Source organism: Anoplophora glabripennis, unplaced genomic scaffold (assembly GCF_000390285.2).
Source record: "Anoplophora glabripennis isolate ALB-LARVAE unplaced genomic scaffold, Agla_2.0 scaffold270, whole genome shotgun sequence".
Lineage (NCBI taxonomy): Eukaryota > Metazoa > Arthropoda > Insecta > Coleoptera > Cerambycidae > Anoplophora > Anoplophora glabripennis.
Window position 1 is genome coordinate 606,806 of NW_019416411.1, and position 18,764 is coordinate 625,569.

At 31.5% G+C, this 18,764-nt stretch overlaps 3 protein-coding genes across 3 annotated transcripts; 2 read left to right on the plus strand and 1 right to left on the minus strand.

The window, feature by feature from the left end:
- Nucleotides 1-3,616: 3,616 nt before the first annotated feature.
- LOC108911229 lies at nt 3,617-10,796 on the plus strand. Its single transcript, XM_018716106.1, has 3 exons — nt 3,617-3,682; nt 8,089-9,118; nt 10,115-10,796. The coding sequence occupies exons 1-3, from the start codon at nt 3,665-3,667 to the stop codon at nt 10,399-10,401; spliced, it is 1,335 nt and encodes a 444-aa protein (XP_018571622.1). The 5' UTR covers nt 3,617-3,664; the 3' UTR covers nt 10,402-10,796.
- Nucleotides 10,797-11,857: 1,061 nt separating this feature from the next.
- Nucleotides 11,858-13,375, minus strand: LOC108911215. The gene is made up of 3 exons (XM_018716088.1): nt 13,303-13,375; nt 12,842-13,050; nt 11,858-12,238 (listed from the first exon to the last, which is right to left on the minus strand). The coding sequence occupies exons 1-3, from the start codon at nt 13,373-13,375 to the stop codon at nt 11,858-11,860; spliced, it is 663 nt and encodes a 220-aa protein (XP_018571604.1).
- A 1,353-nt stretch (nt 13,376-14,728) lies between these two features.
- Nucleotides 14,729-15,725, plus strand: LOC111691502 (the record flags this gene model as incomplete). Its single annotated transcript, XM_023454473.1, has 2 exons — nt 14,729-14,935; nt 15,300-15,725. Coding segments are annotated over exons 1-2 (633 nt in total), but the record flags the coding sequence as incomplete, so codon positions are not given.
- Nucleotides 15,726-18,764: the final 3,039 nt, after the last annotated feature.

An 18,764-nucleotide genomic window follows, 5' to 3' on the forward strand; every position in this document is an offset into this window, starting at 1 on the left:
TTGATTTATCTTGAGGAAATGGTGGACATATGGGAAATTTACTGGACAAATCGGATAAACTGTAGAAAGAATACCTAACTGTGAAGAAAAATGTGATATTTAAGGATTGGCGTGTTGATTATAATAGTGTTTCTTATTTTAAACGCAAATTATTCATTGAACGACGTAATGAAATTTGCTACAGCTAGTAAATGAGTGTTCTGATGAACTAGGGATCTGATAAACACAACAGAACTCGAATGAATGAGATGAGGTTACAGTGAATGTGTGTGTAATAATAATTTAATGAATTGGTGTTCTGACCAACTCATTGGATTTTTGGGGCAATTGAAATAATTTCTAGTTGTCCGTATTCTATTAATGTCCGTAATTATATATTTGTGGATTTTTTTTATTAAGTACCTCTTTTTTAACTAATTTGGCATTTTTCACTGAATAATTCAAAAATATTTAATAAAACTGAGATAGTGGATCGGTTTTTTTCAGATTTTATGAAATTAGTTTTATAAAATCAACATCTTGACCGACTTTTTTTGCTACAATTTGTTATTTATCTTTAAACACTATTTTTCCATTTTAATATGGCAAAATATCCAATTAAAAAAACGCCTAGAACAGCATTGCACTGTAGCCGTAAGGAATTGACTTAACCTAAAAAACTTAAAAATTTGAATACAATTACTTCCATAAGAAACTGCGGTTACGCGAATGAATTACTTTTTCTAAAGAATGAAATGCGTCTGTCTGGGATATGTCTGGGAACAGTCGGCAAAGTTGAAAGTGAAAGAAATATTTTCAGTTGTTTAATTCTCTGGCCTGACTCGAAGAACACGATTGCCAAGGGGCGAAGCACAAAAATGGGCGAAGTTCTGTTCACCCAGGAAGAACGAAACGACGACACAAGGTCAGATCGCTTTCACCGATCGGTTGAACCGTTTATTTCGTGACCTAACCCCCAGATAACCGTCCCGTACAAGCGGATTGAGTCTTGCTGCCTTGACAGGAAAAAGCCGAAACTGTTCACAGAAAATGAGAGAAAGAATCCTTTGAACTCAATCCTAAGTAAGAGTTTTTCACCAGTAAGGTAAGATTTACAGTTTAGAGCACAAACTTGAAACAAAAAGGAGTTTTACACCTCGGCTGTACGCCACTGGCGAGAATAAACTAAATGGAATGGAGTAAATAAACCGAGCTGCGAAAACTGGATTGTCGGAAATATTTTTTAAAAACAAAATATTTATTTTTTTTTACCACTGACTTACCACACTGATACAACGAAACTTTTTTGGAACCACTGACTACTGACAGCTATGCCTCTATGTTGGTCCCTGTCTATTTAGAATTGTACATAAGGATGTGCTGTTAACTCGGAGTTTTCATCAGCGTTTCCATACGTTATCTCATGTCCATTTCCTCATTAATGATATTGACAACTAAAATAGAACTTATGGTTATTTAAAATTGAACAGGAAATTTTACTACAAATTACGAGATAAAGAGACGAACAAAACGCTACAAATATTAATCTTTTTATGTAACCTGGGGACGAATCCAGAGGTTCTCAATAAGTTTTAACAGTTTCTACTTACCATTTAAAAATCCTTAGATGTTTGTAAGTGCCCTGTGTAATTTCTGAGACATGTCATAATAAAATAAGCTTATTATAGAACAGAGTAGGTAAACTTATGTTTCAATAATTTCACTTAAAGTGGAATAATCTTTTATAAAAACAAATATAAAAATGTTTAATATTGACTTATAGGTGTTAGTACATATACATACATATAATTTATCACACAATATTACCAGAAATTAAATCAAAATTATTATTCATCATTAAAATTCCTTTCATTCAGATATTCACTGGAATCTTTAAGTTGCCTGGCATATAAATTTCAATAATTGTAAGGTCTCATTCAATTCGATTTTTTTATAGTTATTTGGATCCCTCTCAGACTATGCAGGAATCCTTGATCACATCCTTATTTTCCTGTAAATGATTCTTATTCAGGAAACTGAACAAAACATCTTTTGATCCCTTGGTGTGATTTTCTCTTAAAATAGATCTCCCTATTCCTTATAAATTAACTTAAAACATATTTTTAAACATTTTATTTAGAAATAGAATAGTTACTCCATAAACGATTCTGCCTAATCTAGCGTTAAATATACTAAAGGATAATAAAAAATGGCAATTAATAAACGAATCTCTTGTTTCTATAACTGAGATTTACTTAACAACTGTAATTTACAACGATTAAATGTCATCAAAATTTAACGGCATTATTCAGATATTATCCAGCAATTTTCCATTGTTAATGATGAAGCGCTTTTCTCTTATTACATAATGATGTGGGTAAAATGAATAAGAATAATTGTTAGAAAAAGAAGTAATCGCTGCATCACGTTGTAAATAGAACGTCTTTATAACCATGTGTGTATAGATAATCCACTATAATACCTGTGAATGAAATACGTAGGTATATGAAGAAAATTTTGGTTGATGTAGTCACTATATCTACAGGGTGTAACGTTGTCAGTTTAAGGATATAAAATTTTAAGGAAATTAACCAGTCTCGTCGAAATTAGAAGGAATTTGAGATAATTGGATGAACCAATAATTAGAACCTTTGTGTCAGTTTTTGCAGCGATTACTATTGGTCGAAGTACTACATTTAGTTTGTGGTCCTTTGGAAGGCAATAACATTGGAATGTTCTCTTATTACTTAGCTTGAGATCTCTGTGTTATTCCTTGCTTTCTTGAGCGGACTTTTCTTATTTTTCCTATATACCATGTCCTGTAGTAATTCCTCCAAATTGGTAATATAATTTGTTGGGCGCCAGATGATGGCTGTATTTCTTTGTTCTTTAATAGTCTAATATTTTAGTCAGATTCGGTTGTGGAGATTTGCCAGTTCATAATAGGGCAGCTAATAGATAATTTTATCTTTTGGAGTAATCTTAGAAGAACAACAATGTAAATTGGGTATTCCATAGATCTAAATAATACCAAAATTCAAATGTGAGAATATTTTTGGATAGATCGCTATAGAGAAGCTATAGATATCCATCCAGTAGTCTCCAATATGGTCTAACGCTACTTTTCATACATTTTTATATGTTTTCATACCAAAGATACTGACTGACGCATTGTGATTAAAGGAACTTAGTTTACAGTTTCAGAGTTTCTTCTGAATACGTCTCGAAACGTCAAGATGCTTAAACTGATGACGTGACAACTAACCCGAATATTCTTCAACTTTGGCAACTCCCACGGAAGTCTACAAGCCAAGTAATGTATATTGCTCTATTTTCTCAACGATTCCAATGCCAGATGTCAAAATCATTATCTTCACTGTTTTGTTTACTTTGCTAAGGAGAACCATTACTTAAATTTTACCGCAGCGTCGCTGTCACACCCTGTAACCCTGTATCCGACTTAATTTGATATTACATCTTAATTTCTGTACATTTTAAGTATAATGAAAGGTGAATTAATCTCTTCCATGGTCCGCATGCAGAGCAGGTGATGCTCTTTGGTTCTGCCAAGGAGAAAGGATTATGTTATTAGGATGATTTCTTTTATATGAAGTATATAACCTTTTTAGCAGCCGCGCGGACGGATAGTTCGACGAAGTTACTGCTGCTAGTTTGTTAAGTGAAAATGAGATTATATTTAATTGTAAGTAGCTTTTTTTTCAATAACTACATAATAAGTACGTTCGATTGTATGAGACAACATAGGTTGGGTTCTAAGTATTAGTAAACATCATTTGCATATCAGTCTTTTAATAAATATATTTCCTGACGAAAGTTTGTAGCAACACGGAAATTAGACAGCATTTTCCTATTTTGAGTGTCATCTTTTTGCTTGTGAAAATAATTTTTAATAATATACCCACTTACTTAGTTGCAAATCGATAATTTGCAAAAATTATAAAAAGTATCAATATTTGAAAATAATAATAATATATTGTAAAAATACAGTCAACTAATATCAGTGATGTTTTATAAGTTTTTTCAAATGCAAATTTGCTTTTTTTGTTTATAATATTTGTACATAACTTTGGATAACACAACTACACGGAATTCAACTGCGATATACGGATTAATCTACTTCTGTATTTTAGTGACATTTTTTTTATTTTGCATCTGATGACGTATGTAATATACATGCTACTAACTGAGCATGGTCAGATATATTATTAAAATTACATATAATTTTACATGAAATTAAAATTAATTACAGATCTAGAGCGAAAGTTGAATTATATTGCCCTAGATAGAGAGGATGTCTTCTGCTACATAATTAATTCTTACAAATAGTTAATTTTTGATATTTTCACATCATGGAATTTGTAAATATGTACATATTTTTATACACACCACAAATAATGGCAGAAATTTGTAGATACAAAGTAGTACCTATACCTATAACTTATGAATTTGAAAAATGATAATAATTTTTAACGAGAAATAAATCATAAAGAAAACAAAAAATTAGAAAAATAGAAAAATTGTTTTGTATACAGGGTGTCCTGTGAGAAAGTGCAAAAAGCTTTCAAATTTTACGAAAAAAATCGACATTAAATATTATAACGTTAATACATTTAAAACTTACAAAACTATTCCAGTATTCTGCGTATCATTTACCAATTAGCATTATAAATAATCCGTAAAAAATAAAGAATCATAAAGAAAACAAAAAATTAGAAAAATAGAAAAATTGTTTTGTATACAGGGTGTCCTGTGAGAAAGTGCAAAAAGCTTTCAAATTTTACGAAAAAAATCGACATTAAATATTATAACGTTAATACATTTAAAACTTACAAAACTATTCCAGTATTCTGCGTATCATTTACCAATTAGCATTATAAATAATCCGTAAAAGATAAAGTGACATATTTACGAAATGCATTACTCTTATCAAATTTATATCAAAAGATATATGTTAGATAATAGAGAACACTTGCACTTGCACTTTTTATTTGTTTTACTATGGGTATTTCAACAAAATTTTAATTAATAGTTTACTTATAGAAAAATTAAGTCAGAACGAAGATAATATACCTACAAAAAAATAATAACAAATAAACATAAATTAAACGTATCATATATGTAAACTATAGTTTAACATTGTTATAGCACTGATATACACTAGGCACATAAATTAAGGGATATTTAAAAAATCCCAAAATTTTGGGTTATTTCCAAAGATATTGAAATTGAAGCTTCAAGTGTCTAGTTTCCAGATCTGCAGTTTAAAATATTTTAGCGTCAGCATCGGCTATACTGAATATTAAATTGTGATATGCAACCTCAAATCCACCGCATTTTTTTGACGTTCGTGAAGCTTATGGATAAAAAATAATTATTGAAAAATTTTTTTTTTTCATTTTTGTTTGGAATCATGAACGTTTTTTGATGAAGAAAATATGGATTTTCAGCAAAACGACAAATTTAAATATTCCAAGCACTAGGAAACAAAAATCGCAGCGCTTTGAAATTATCAGGGTTTCTTTAGGACACTTTGAGGTTGAAAAGTTACAGTCGATATCCTTAGTTTATTCATTATTTGCAAGGTTATAACAAGTTATTCAAATATGCCCAATTTTTTACCTTTTTTCTAACCAACATTTTGACTTTGAAAAGATTTTATTTATCAAAAACCTATAATTACGATTTGTAGAGAATACTTTTCAGTTTTCAAAACCCTTCTTGGATTTTTTGTATGACCATTATTTCCCGAGTAATTGGTTGCTAAATTCAAAAATGATTTTTTTGCTTTAATCGACAATAACTGCGATAAATAATCGTACAAGGCTCCGGAACCGCCCAAATTGAACAGAATTAAATTATCTAAAACATATTTATGATGAAATTACCAAAAAAATTTGTTTGAAGTATATAGGCCTTTTTAAAAAAATTAAAAATTAAAAAAAAAAATCCGTTGATTTTCTTATCATTACTCAAAAACTGCTGACGTTAATTTTAAACTGTAGATCTGAAAACTAGACACTTGAAGCTTCAATTTCCTTTTTTATGATTCTCTCTACGATCATTTACCTCCAAGTTACAGCTCTTTGAAAATCACCCAAAATTTTGGGATTTTTTAAATTTAAAAATAGAAAACTGTGAGGGTTTTCGACATGTTCACCTTTAGGTTGTGAACATAACTATACTTTTTCTTAAAGAAGATTTTCTTTGAAAATTATTATTTCTAATTTTATCTGCAATTTAGTTAAATATGATTTGAAGTTATCTGTAATATTTTAGTTATTTATGTTATACTTATAACAACATTTAGGTAACTACGATTAGATACTTTTTATTAAATTGTCTTTTTCATTTGAAGGCCCATGTTTAGAAGACGATGTTTTTTCGGATCAGCGTTTATAATAAATTATTTTGCCTATTTTTATCTGAATAATGCCTTCTTACAGTTTGCATATTTTTTTGTAGGATACAGGTCAATTCAGGCCAATTTAAGCATATGTAAAAATCCAATGCAAACCTTCTGGGATGTTATACAATGAGAGAATATTTTTTCATATAACCTTAAATCGGTTTGAGCTGACTTCTTAATTGATGAGCACTTTCATTTGTTTCCCATGTAATAAAACATCAATCGTTTATTTAATTTTAAAGAATATAATTGGTTTCAGACCTTGTGGTAAAACAAAAAATTGATTTAATATTTTCTCATGCATATGTTGAGAAAAAATAGTAAAGGTATCCACCGATATCTAACCATAATCCTATGTATGGGAATTTCCATAGACTTTATCATAACATTTTCAACAAAGGGTTCAAGAAACTGTTATGTAAATGAATTGGCAAGCAATAAAAAAATATAGAAGTTGCCATAGAAGACGCAGATGCAATACACTTATTAGGTGCACTTAAATAACAGGTTCAATCTAACGGTTGTTTATCTGATTCTTTGCGTAGATTTCCCCGAATGAGGTAAAATCAAGCGAAGACTTCCGCTTTTTTCTGTTTCACGAATATGTGTCCGCCTTGCCATAGAAAGCCATGAAAGTGAAAGTCATTTAGATAACCTCGAATATTTATTGTATATTTGCAACGGGACAAAAGAATATCCTTATTTTAATTGCAATGATTCATTTTAATGCAAATAATTTGTTAATTGTATATATTATACTAATCATTTCTCGTTCAATTAGGGCAGTTTCTATATTCATATTATATTGATTTAATTACATAGTACAGGTCTACAAATAGGTTGTCTGTGTACGTTTTTTTTTTGTTAATATCAAGGAGCACTATTGTTAAAATTGGGCAGTGTGGGGCAAGACTTTCAAAATTTTCCCATTTGCAATAAGTTGCTAAATCGGTTTTTTACAGTTACATACTCTGTATTATTGTAATACATATCTCGACTAAAATCAACATTGACAAAACAATACACTGTATTCACACATGATCCATTAACTATGTTTTCTTTATCGAGACGTAAACAGAAAGTGTTACGAAAATCTTGCTTTTAGAAAATACCTGCTAAATTATCTCCCATGGCTTATTTTATTAGAATCACAATTACCATGCTCTTATATTCATGGAAAGATAGATCTCTAATATGATTTAATAATCGCTAAACGGAAATGAAGAAATCAAATTTATTAAAAAATGTTTATATTCTGAAACGGAAACAATATATTGATGGCGTTACTAAAGCTACTAACCTACCAAATTTGTTTCAGTTTTTAATTCTAGGCAAAGCAAACTAGGTATTTAATATTTCCGTTATCATTAAATTATTTTGAATATTTAAATAAAGTTATGTGGATATTACAAACATGGCTTGAAATTTTCTTCTTTAACGTGGTCTTATGAATTGGTCTATTTTACTTTAGATATGAATTTCTGTAATACCAAATATCTAGATAAGCTAACAAATAAGAAAAGTTAACCTGTCCAATGAAATATACATACATGACATGTTGAATTCTTCAGGGAAGTTATCTCTTATTTTTCCGTTATCTCTTGTATATCCTGTTATGAACTTTTCGTTGTTGATCTGTGAACCACTATTAAAATTAGAATTTATTAACCCAATTGTTCCAGGTGTTATTTCTTGCTGTCTTAAAATCCAATGAAGCCAAACTAACTACCTCCAAAGCATCGAAATCCAAGCCACCCCAGAATGCCATTATCGCTATTCAAATAATCGACCCAAATGAAAACACAACGAGTGCTAAAAACTCAAAACGGACAATAGAATCCTCGTTGGGCTACGGCTACCAGGGGAGGCCAAAATATGAAACGTATAAGTATTCACAACATGACATTCCTCCATACAATCCAAACCAGTATACGGCGCAAGCGGCAAGCTACCATACCCCAAGTGTAGCGTCTAAACCCGTTCAAAATGCAGAAGTTTCCAACTTTTATCAACCAGGAACAATTTTATTTTCTACTATAAATCAGCAAGGGCAATTAGGAGAGTTATCTTCGCAGTTTCCAGAGTCTGTGGAAAATTACCAGTATCCTATACCTGTTATAATTCTGAGAGTGCATCCAGATCAACTAGCAAATCCTTTGTATCCTAAATTGCCTCAGAATCACTTGCACGCGGCTGCCATTAATTCCATAAACATTAACTCACTTTTATCAAACTATATCGGAAGCAATGTAAAACAGCAGCCCGTTGTTCAGGAACAACCGACTGTTCAGCAGCAACCAATCGTTTACCAACAACCACACCAAGAAGAATATCAGAATAGTCAAGCGTATGTCCAACCCCAAGCAGAGGCAGCGCAGTATCAGTCCAATGATTACCAAGGTCAGGATTATCAGTCTCAAGATTATCAGTCCCAGGCTTATCAGTCCCAACAGTATTATCCTCAGTATCAGTACGAAGAGACCCAAGATGTCAGCCAAAATCAAGAATACCAAGCTCCGCAGCATGTTCAGGCTCTTCCAGAACCCAGAATTCCGGACTATGGTGCGAACTACCAATATTCCAGTTACCAGGTGCCTTCTCCAGTGTACCAACAACCTTCAGCTCCTGTTAAAAACTACAAAAGCGAATTATTAACCGACGAGAATTATCCTTCTGACAAACACACGCAAGTGATATTTAAACGATCGAAAGGTAAGTCAATTTTACACTTTTCGAATGAGTTTGCTATCAGTATGCCTGTCTGTCCCAACTTTTCTAATGCATCCAATAAATAAAGGTGGATGACATACTTTGGTATGTTGGTATATTCATTAAAAATAACTTGTTCTGGTTTTTGAAGTGGTGCAAAATTTTAATAGTTTTTTTTTTCTGTGAACGCCAAACTCTTGGACAACACAGATATGTTGTATCTGTATTATGTTCTGGACACGGAAAAAATCAATGCTCAATGAATATAGTTTCATGTCTATGGTGTTAAAAAAATATTATCACACACATTATGTGTGTCAACATTCATTGATGCTTTCTCTTCCTATTCCAATTTTGTTAACCCTACCACTTGCTCTTCTGCATTTTAATATATTTGCATAAACAAACTATAATGCAATTAAATTTAAAAGGTATTCTTAAAATTATAATCACGTAGATACATAGCCGCCAATAAAATAAAAATTTAATGTTTATACCTCTGATGATGCGTTATTTACTTTCTTTGCCTTCTTGGCAGCTATCAAGCATGTAAAAATATTTTGTTTAGAATTTTATAATTTAAAATATCACAATGAACATAACCTATAGTTTTATTTGCTTGCAAATAGGTACACAACGAACGACTATTATTTTTCATGTGATGTTTACTTACAGAAAACACGGTTTCAAATCATTAAATAACTATTAAATCACTAATATATATCCAAGTCCAAGAACGTTGCTTTCACTTGTAGAGCAGTCCCACATCGAACTTACATCAAATTTACAAGGCCAATTTGGTAATCATCTAGATGTTACATAGAATTTTAGTGTATTTAAAAAGTTTCTAATATGACACAAAAATGGAATAAAAAATCTATCTACATATGTGAACAGAATGGTCAATAAATGTTACTTTTCCCAACATGAATGACAAAGGAATGATGCTGTTCTAATATAGTCCTTTACTTCGTTTAGTTTACCGTCTTTTTTTTTCAGGCAAATCATCAACTAGAAACCGACTCGCCGACAGATCAGCCCCGCAAGTCCACTCTACAAAACCTCGCGTTTCGTCGCATGAGAGTCAGCCCCAGGAAGATCAAAATGCGAAATATTACCAACATAACACGAAATATTACACCATCCGGTATACCGATGATCAGGGTTACACTCGACACAAAACACCCAGTTACGGGGTAAAAGAGCAGGTTGAAGACGACAAACCTGTGCAGAGTAAAAATTATCTATATATTTCCTCTAATCCCACGTACAATCCACATGTTTGATTTATCGCGTTTAAATTAGTGACAGATAAAAAAGTGGCATTCGGTCTCCCTCTTAGGAGACAGATGTATAGCTGCATCATCCAAGATTCACGCACATAAATTAATTATGTTACATAAGTCGGTATTTCTCGAAGATTATATCGACATAATATTTATTTTATTTGTCAGCAATTATGTAATTTGATAAATTTCTCCTAATTAATTTACTGACCTGTCATATTGTAGTCTAACTGAAATGTGAAGGGATCACAATCTATTTATTGTACTAGTTACTTGATTTTTATATCGTAGTTGTAAATATTATTATTTGTAGGATATTTCTGTAGTTGTAATTTTTGTACTTAATTAATCAATTAAAACATATTGCACAAATAATTTAGCTTGCAACTATTGTCCTTTCCAACACCTATTTTTAATAAACGTTTAATTTGTATTTATTTTTATTTCTGTAAACAGAATGTGATAATTTGATAGGTTCCTTTCTGAATCAACTGATTTTCTATTGTTTGCACTATAGTTATTTAAATTAATCACATCTATAGGGTCTAAGAAGTTTGACTGCCATTACTTCAGCACGAAATAGAGTAATCATAAGTGAACAAAAAAGTTGTATATTCTATCGTCTGTTAAAATTATGGCAGTCAAATTTCTAACACTCTGTATATTCTTGAATATTGAAAAAGAATATGCAACCCGTGATACTGTTATGAAGGTATGGGTCAAATAAACCAAAGACTATTCAGAATAACGCATTTGTCATACACACAAAATATTGTCAAATTCGATGTTTTTCACCTAGGCAAATGCACAAATAATTAATTATTAGAATTTTAATTATTTCTTATTTAAATACGTTTATTTTAACAAAATAAAATAAATTTTTAAGAAAGAGATTACGGACAAAAACATAATAATAAAATTATCAGTACCATAGATTGAATATCAAATTTTTTACTACCTATGTAATTTAAATGCAAACTATTTTAGTGTACATTTTTTTTTTTTTTTTCACCACCAAAAACGGCGGTGACAACATTTTTAACATTAAGGCGATGTTTCGCATTATATTAGCTATGTCCTGTTCAAATTTAGTTTCGTGCAATTCTCTCAGTTTTGAAAAATACAATACCTATGTATGTTTTCAGCCACGAAATTTGAGTAAGTAAAATAATATATTTGACAGTAGTGCTAAATAATGGTAAGTTATTTTAAAAGATATATTATTATTGCGTATCATTATTAATTATATATTATTGTTTTAATCAATATTAACTTACATTAGTATTTTATACACAACTACAACCAAATATAATAACAGATGCAAGTTTTCGAGAAATATAAATAGGTACTATGCAAATAATTTGTTGCTGTTTAGTAATATCTTCAATAAGAGAATCGATGACGAAATAGTATTTCACTTTCAGAACTAATTATTCATTATATTTACTTAATCAATTCATAGAGGAATTGTGCAATAGTGGTAACTTTTTTCACAAGCATCGCCATTATCCGACACCTCTTCAAGTGCAGGCAAATATTTATAGAGCGCACCGTACCCCAGAGATGAATTACTGCTTCTTTCTTTAATGGACTTCTGCATTTGCAAAATGAAAGGAGAACTTTTACATATTAACAATTGAATACATCCAGTGTCTTCATCTAAACTTCTTTCTTTAACATACTCTATGATATTTTGCGAAAGTTTTTCGTCTTTGGCGTTGTCCAGCAAGTCTGCTATGTCAGTATCACTGATCACCCAGTCAAAAAGAGAACCTGTGTCTACCTTCCTTTCATGTATTAGTTGAGAGGGTTGCTTTAGTTGAATAGCGGAACTAATCTGTAAAACAAGGCTGCATGAATACAGAAAACAAACTAAGTAGTTACATTATTTAACAAAAAAAAAAAGAATTTATTGCAACATAACTGTTGTTCTTGTTATAAAATGTTTTGAAAGAATAAGAGGCGGTCTTCAGGAGAGGCACATGTTGTCAGATTCGTTAATTGCCTATTAAGCTGCAAAATATTTAGACGAATCCTTTGAAACGATCTTTGCAAAATAAACCTCTCAATATAATCGGGTATTTGTGTGTTACTTTCAGAAAATTTACAGTGCAATATATAATGTGCAATTAAAGTCAGATTTCACAAAAAAGGATAATCAAAGTATTTAAATTGTGATATTACGATTTCAATATTGTAGGTAGAAGATATCCATACTGACATTAACTGTCAGCAATAGGTCTGTTTATCAGAATGTTGATTATTATAGAACTTAGTAGGTACGAGCAACTTGTATAAAAATGATCAGCTGTATATTTTCCCGGCAAGTTGTACAAGGTGATCTTTTTTCTATCTATACTATAGAAATTTCGAAAGCTTACGAAGCTATAATTACTAAATAAATGTTGGTACTTTTGTTATTATTTGACAGTAAACTCACCAGTTGAGCTACAAATATTATAGCGTTGACAGTGATTGCTCCAATTTTTTTGGTGTCAAATCCGAGCACTCTCAAGAATCCGGAAAATATGTTGCTTTGTTTATCATCGTTATTATTCTTATTGTGTGTCTTTTCAAATGCTTCGCTCACCAAATTAGCAACGCCTTTGGCATGATCGGAATTAAGAAACTTGCCAGCCAGTTGGAGACCTGAAAATGTGTCGAATTTCTTCAAATTTAGATTTATTGGCAGCATTTAAACTTTTATTGGGAAATAAAATAGGCAATCTTATGGTTGATGGTATTTACCTAATGGTTTCCCGAGATGTATTTTTAACTATTGTGTTGAAAAGACTATTTTAAGGTTTGGATAAATAATAATTAAAAATATGTAATTTTTCGAATAACAACGTTATTAATAATATAGTAACACTAGTCATATAATGAGTTCTTATTTCTTACCCGACTTAAGTTTATCCAAAACACTAAAATTCTCATTTTCAACACTTTTTGTGCAGGAAATTAACAAAACCATAGTGATCACATAGACCAACATTATTCTACAAAGAAATGAAAGGTGACCTGCAAAGTGTCACTGTTCTCTTACTGTCTTTATACGCATGGCAAACCATGTATATTTTTATAATTTTTTCAAATGTTACTTAAAACTGTACTTAATAGGGGCTATTTGGGTTTGTGTCATTTCCACCAATCTTTTGAAGAGAAAATATGGCACTTCTCAAATATTTTTCTAAAACTGAATAAAGAATTCCACAAAATATTGGGAAATGATTACCGTAGATTGTTAAAAAGTTGTGGGAAAATATTGGCAAGCAGAGAAAATAAATATTATTTTGAATAAAGACCGTGTTGATCCGTATATTGGATATTCAACTTGAACTATGTTAATTGTTAGGATACTATAAAATACAATGTTTATCACTTTTTTGAACTTCTTTATGCTTAATTCTAAAAAATAATTAGCGTTATAATAAATTTAAAATTTGATAAAATCCATATCGAGCAATATGACAACGGCGCGGCGGATAATACGAGGTACTAAGCTGTCAAGCAATAAGCATTTCAGTTGGTATCTGGATTTGGACCATGTCTGAGTGTTTTTTGCGTACCATTATTTCCTTTTCTTGAAGTGTTTTTCAACGAGTGCGCGAAAATTGGATTCGAAAGTGTCGTGCGTGCATCCAAAATGGTGGTGAACATTTTAAGCATATGTTGTAGTTTGTTTTGTACTTGTGCGTTTAAAAATAACTGAATTTTGTTTTTCGGTACGGACCTAAATTAATTTTAATACGTATGATTATTTGGACACCATGAATCTTTGAGTACTTTAATGATATATTTTTCAAATTCATAATTTGATTAAATGTTCCTGTTTTACTAAAATTTGAGCTAAAATTTAATCATAACACTATCTTCGTACTACAAAATCGATACATTTCATTTTATTTATTTAAAAACTTGAAAACAATTGACTTAAAATTTATTAAATGTTTCACAATAATAGTTGTTTACATTTTTGTTATTCCGTACGACAAGTCTGCCGCGTGCGCACATGGTGTGCATCAGCTGTGTGACATTAGGTTAAGCGCTGTTGTCACGTTGTGTTGGAACTCCCCAATATTAATACTCGCTATATTTTGAATTGAAAACTGTAATATAAACTTTTTTGTTCATTTATAATTACTCTATCACATGCTGAAAGGCAGTCATACTTCTTACACCCTGTATTGTACGAAGCCGTGTATACAAATCAGAACGAACTGTTTTGTTCTGGTCCAAATGTGGTAAGATTTGAAACAAGCGTTAGATATTATCTGCGTAATATCTCTCCTAGAGACAGAACATCGTATATCGTCAAATGTACAATATGTTACAGTTAATATTAGTGTTTAGTGTGTTTTTTGATAATGTGGTAACGCAAGAACTATCATTAACTGAAGATATTAAAGCACTAAGCGAATTACCTTTAGAAAAATTATTAAATATAAAAAAAAGTTTTGAGTTTGATGAAGAGGATGTGTCTGAACCAGTAGTTAATTCGACAACAGGAATTCCGCAAGCTTTGCCACTTCAGGTAAAGGTAAACATTAGTTAAACAGTTACAACATAAGATAGATTATAGTAAAATATTTTTTGATTATTTAATGTCTTAAATTGGACATTTTTTTAGTTATGTGTGCAGTGTTCGTTAAATCTCCTGTCAAAGTGCTTTATAGTGTTCTTTGATTAAATTATAATTATTATAACAAGGTTATTTTCAAGCTAGTACATCCCTATCCTGTCAGTAAAAAACTACCTGTCAGTAAAACCTTAGCTTACCTTACCTTACCTGTCAGTAAAACATTACCTTACCTGTCAGTAAACCTTACCATATCTTACCTGTCAGTAAAAAAACTATAAGCAGGCATATTTAATCTTAGTTCCTTTTTTGTTAACAGTCGAAGAAAATCTCCAAAGAAAGTCAAGTTTACCACTACGACGACTCATCATCAAAGGACAAGTCGTCAAGCATCCAAAGCATTTTTCAAATATCAGTGACGACCCTGGCTTTTTTGGCTTTCGGTGGATACTTAATATGTCTTCTAGTGCAAGCCGTTAAAGGAAAGAATAACAACTATCAAACGACAGCAACTCAAATCATGTCCGCCATTATAAGTCAGCAAATCAGGAGAAAGAGACCTACTAGTGCTCCATATAGGAGGAAAACAACGACGAGTTACAGTTACTGGAAAAGAAGACCACGGCCCAAGAGAGAAATTTTGACGGATTTAGATGTGGATAGTATGTACTATTCGCTTATTAATTTATCTGAAGGGTACACCAGATATCATACTGAGGATTATTTGAGATATAACTTTTCATCTAATTATTTCTAAATATGTATTTGTAAAATAAACTGTATAAACAAATTATTTTCTACTGTGGCACGAAGGAATAACTAATGTACTTGACTTTCTTGATTATGGTAATAAAAATATCGTTTAAGACTGAAAATTAGTATCTAAAATGTATATAAATGATTTTCTTCACTCTGTTCATTAAAAATATAGAAAGAAAATATATCTTTGATAGCTCAATTTTGGGAAAAGGAAATTAAATGAAATAAACCTTATTTTTAATAGAAATTGTAGTAGTTGGGAAAAAGATAGTTTTTTTTGTTAAATATATACAGTTTTTAAGTGATGGTGACCAGGTAATTTTATTTATTGTAAATTAGAATAGCCCGTACGGATATCTCTTGTCCTGTTTGTTTTTAAACATTTACTTTGTCTACGTCGGTTGAAGTGTTTTTACTAGTAGATGATTTATGAACTATTGACTTCTCCAAAGTGGCAGAATTATTTAAAAAATCGCTTCCAGCACTTGATGTACTTGCAGTAGAGAAATTTTTTTTGCTAACAACTGATTTACGAGTTATGGATTTCTCAATGTAGCCTTCAGCTACCGTTGAAGATTTCCATCCATCATGCATTTTTAAAGTATAGGTCTTGTTGTACTCTATTTCCGAGATATGTCTAAATATTCGCTTAAAGGATATTTTTTTCTTTGTGTTTCTAGTTGGCAGAATGATCAGCAATCTGTTTCCTATATCTTCAATATCTCCAATTTTTCATCATCAAAATCATTGCCACCTAAAATAATAATAGTCAGTATTCTTCGTTACAAAAATATTGTACCTAAATATGTATCAACACGAGCCCCCAATTAGAAATTTTTTAATTTGTTCATTTTCTAAAGCGTGATTTCTTAGCACGATATCCACCGGATTGCCGTTTCAAGAATGCTTTTAATTTTGGATACTTTCCAATTTCGATGTTGTTGTAGACATTCAAAATAGTCCTGAGTCCAGAAAAATATACCAATACTTTAATAGACTCGGCTGCGCCTCGTCTCTTAAATACCATCCGTGGTATTAAATCTTGTACTTTACTGCCTAGTTAAACAAATAACTGTTTTTCAAAACGTTACTGATGCGCTTTTCCACGGTTCTTTGGGATTTCTAGTAATTTTTGGAGATTCAGTCAAATCCTGTGGGTGCTGAAGATAATGATGGACTCAGAGCATTAAAATACATAGAGACAGCCTAGTGGGGTCTCTAGTCTCTAGGTCAACCCCCTTGTGCTTGTGTTATCTACGACAAAAGTTCCTGGTCACTACGAAAAAGTAATAAGTCAAGAAATATACTCTCTCCCCTATACGCTACACGTGTATACGGGTGGCATGACCATTATTCGCTCCTAGGTGTTTTATCGATGTCTTCCAGAGCCCGCTCTCAGGTAAAATAATACGAATTTCATTAATTAATAATTGGTGTACCGATGTTGTGTAAATACCCGGACAATAAATAAAAATCAATGATTAGCACGCAACGAATATGTTTTCATCGGAGGTGAGTAGTCGCAGCTCGCCCATAAGTCCTGCGAGCCAGCAGAAAACGGCAATATATATGGGGATCTCGCTGGGCGACCCCGGCTCAGGCATAAATAATACCATTAAAGGTGAGGTTTAGCAGCGGGCGACAGGGGTGGCCCCGCTGCGAGAATTACTGCCCAAATGAATAACTATATACTTTATTACATACTAATAACACGGACACATTAGCATGTGACTGGGAACTGCTTGTATAAATCATCCCATCACCGTCTCAGACGTTATCACTGACTAAATAACTCGGGTTCTCCAATCGAAGCGATATCCGAGCACGAGGAGACTGGGTGTATATTTCATCGGACGTGAGTTGTTGTATTCAATAAAACCGATAAAAATTATTTGTGTGTAATTTCTGCATGTTGATTAAAATACTTCTTATGTGCAAACGAGTTTTAATGCAATTAGCTCAGCTCTGAAGAGGGGTACACGAATACGCGCAGAGCCAAGCAGAGGCTAACATGATTAGTTTTCGAAATATTTGAAAAAAACCGAAATTTTGAAAATCCGTTTGTATTTCATTTCAGCCTTGTTTGAGGTGATATTGAAAAAAAAACTTTATCATGGCAACCTTTTTGCCTTCTATCGAATAGCATAATCGATTTTTATATGTACCGTTTCGTCTCTTCAGGACTATCATCAACATCATTTTTTTAAATACGACTCTGGAAATTTTATTAAATTTATTACAAACTTTCATGACCCCCAATACTGTACTGCCTCAGCCGGAACCAGATTCAAACGTTCGTTCAAAATTTATCTAAATTTTTTATTTATATTGTTTGTTTATTGAATTACCGTATACTCTAAGTGTCTTTAGACCCTGTGAAATCCACTTAGTTATTTAAACTATTACCATCACGTGCTACAATAAAACATTATTAGAGTTTTAATCCCGTGCTCATAGTTATTTCTAGGTCTCTCGAGTGCTCAAAATTTTTTTTCAGGATATTCATACAAATATATCAGACATGCTCTTTCATATAGTAGCCGTTATTTATATATAATTTGCAACGAATACATTGAAGATACATTTTTTGAGACAAAACGTCTGAAACTCGTTCAGGCAGTATAGTATTGGGGCTCGTGAAAGTTGCACATAATGTAATAAAATTTCCAGGGTCGTATTTAAAAAAAATGAAGTTGATGATGGTCCTAGCGAGACGAAACGTTACATATAAAAATTGATTATGCCATTCGTTAGAGGGCGAAAAGTTGCCATTAGAAAATGCTCTTCTTTTTTCAAAATCACCTCAAACAAATATGAAGTGAAACAAAAACGGATTTTCAAATTTTCGTTTTTTTTCAAATATTTTTTAGAGGCATAATGTTGGTCCCCTGATTATGCAACTTTGCCCCGATTTAAGGTTCTTCGTATCTCTTACCGTTTCCTAGATCCCTGTAGTGAGAAGTGAATTTGTAACGGCCTACATAATTAAACGAGTTCTTTTAAATTCACTATGTTATAGCGCATG

Excerpts from the sequence above, each read along its gene's own strand:
- LOC108911229 (XM_018716106.1), top strand. Across the intron at positions 9,119-10,114 it reads GATATTTAAACGATCGAAAG|GCAAATCATCAACTAGAAAC; the intron begins GTAAGTCAATTT and ends TTTTTTTTTCAG.
- LOC108911215 (XM_018716088.1), bottom strand. The coding sequence starts at position 13,375 with ATGGTTTTGTTAATTTCCTGCACAAAAAGTGTTGAAAATGAGAATTTT. Across the intron at positions 13,051-13,302 it reads TTTGGATAAACTTAAGTCGG|GTCTCCAACTGGCTGGCAAG; the intron begins GTAAGAAATAAG and ends ACACATTTTCAG. Across the intron at positions 12,239-12,841 it reads TAATATTTGTAGCTCAACTG|ATTAGTTCCGCTATTCAACT; the intron begins GTGAGTTTACTG and ends CTTGTTTTACAG.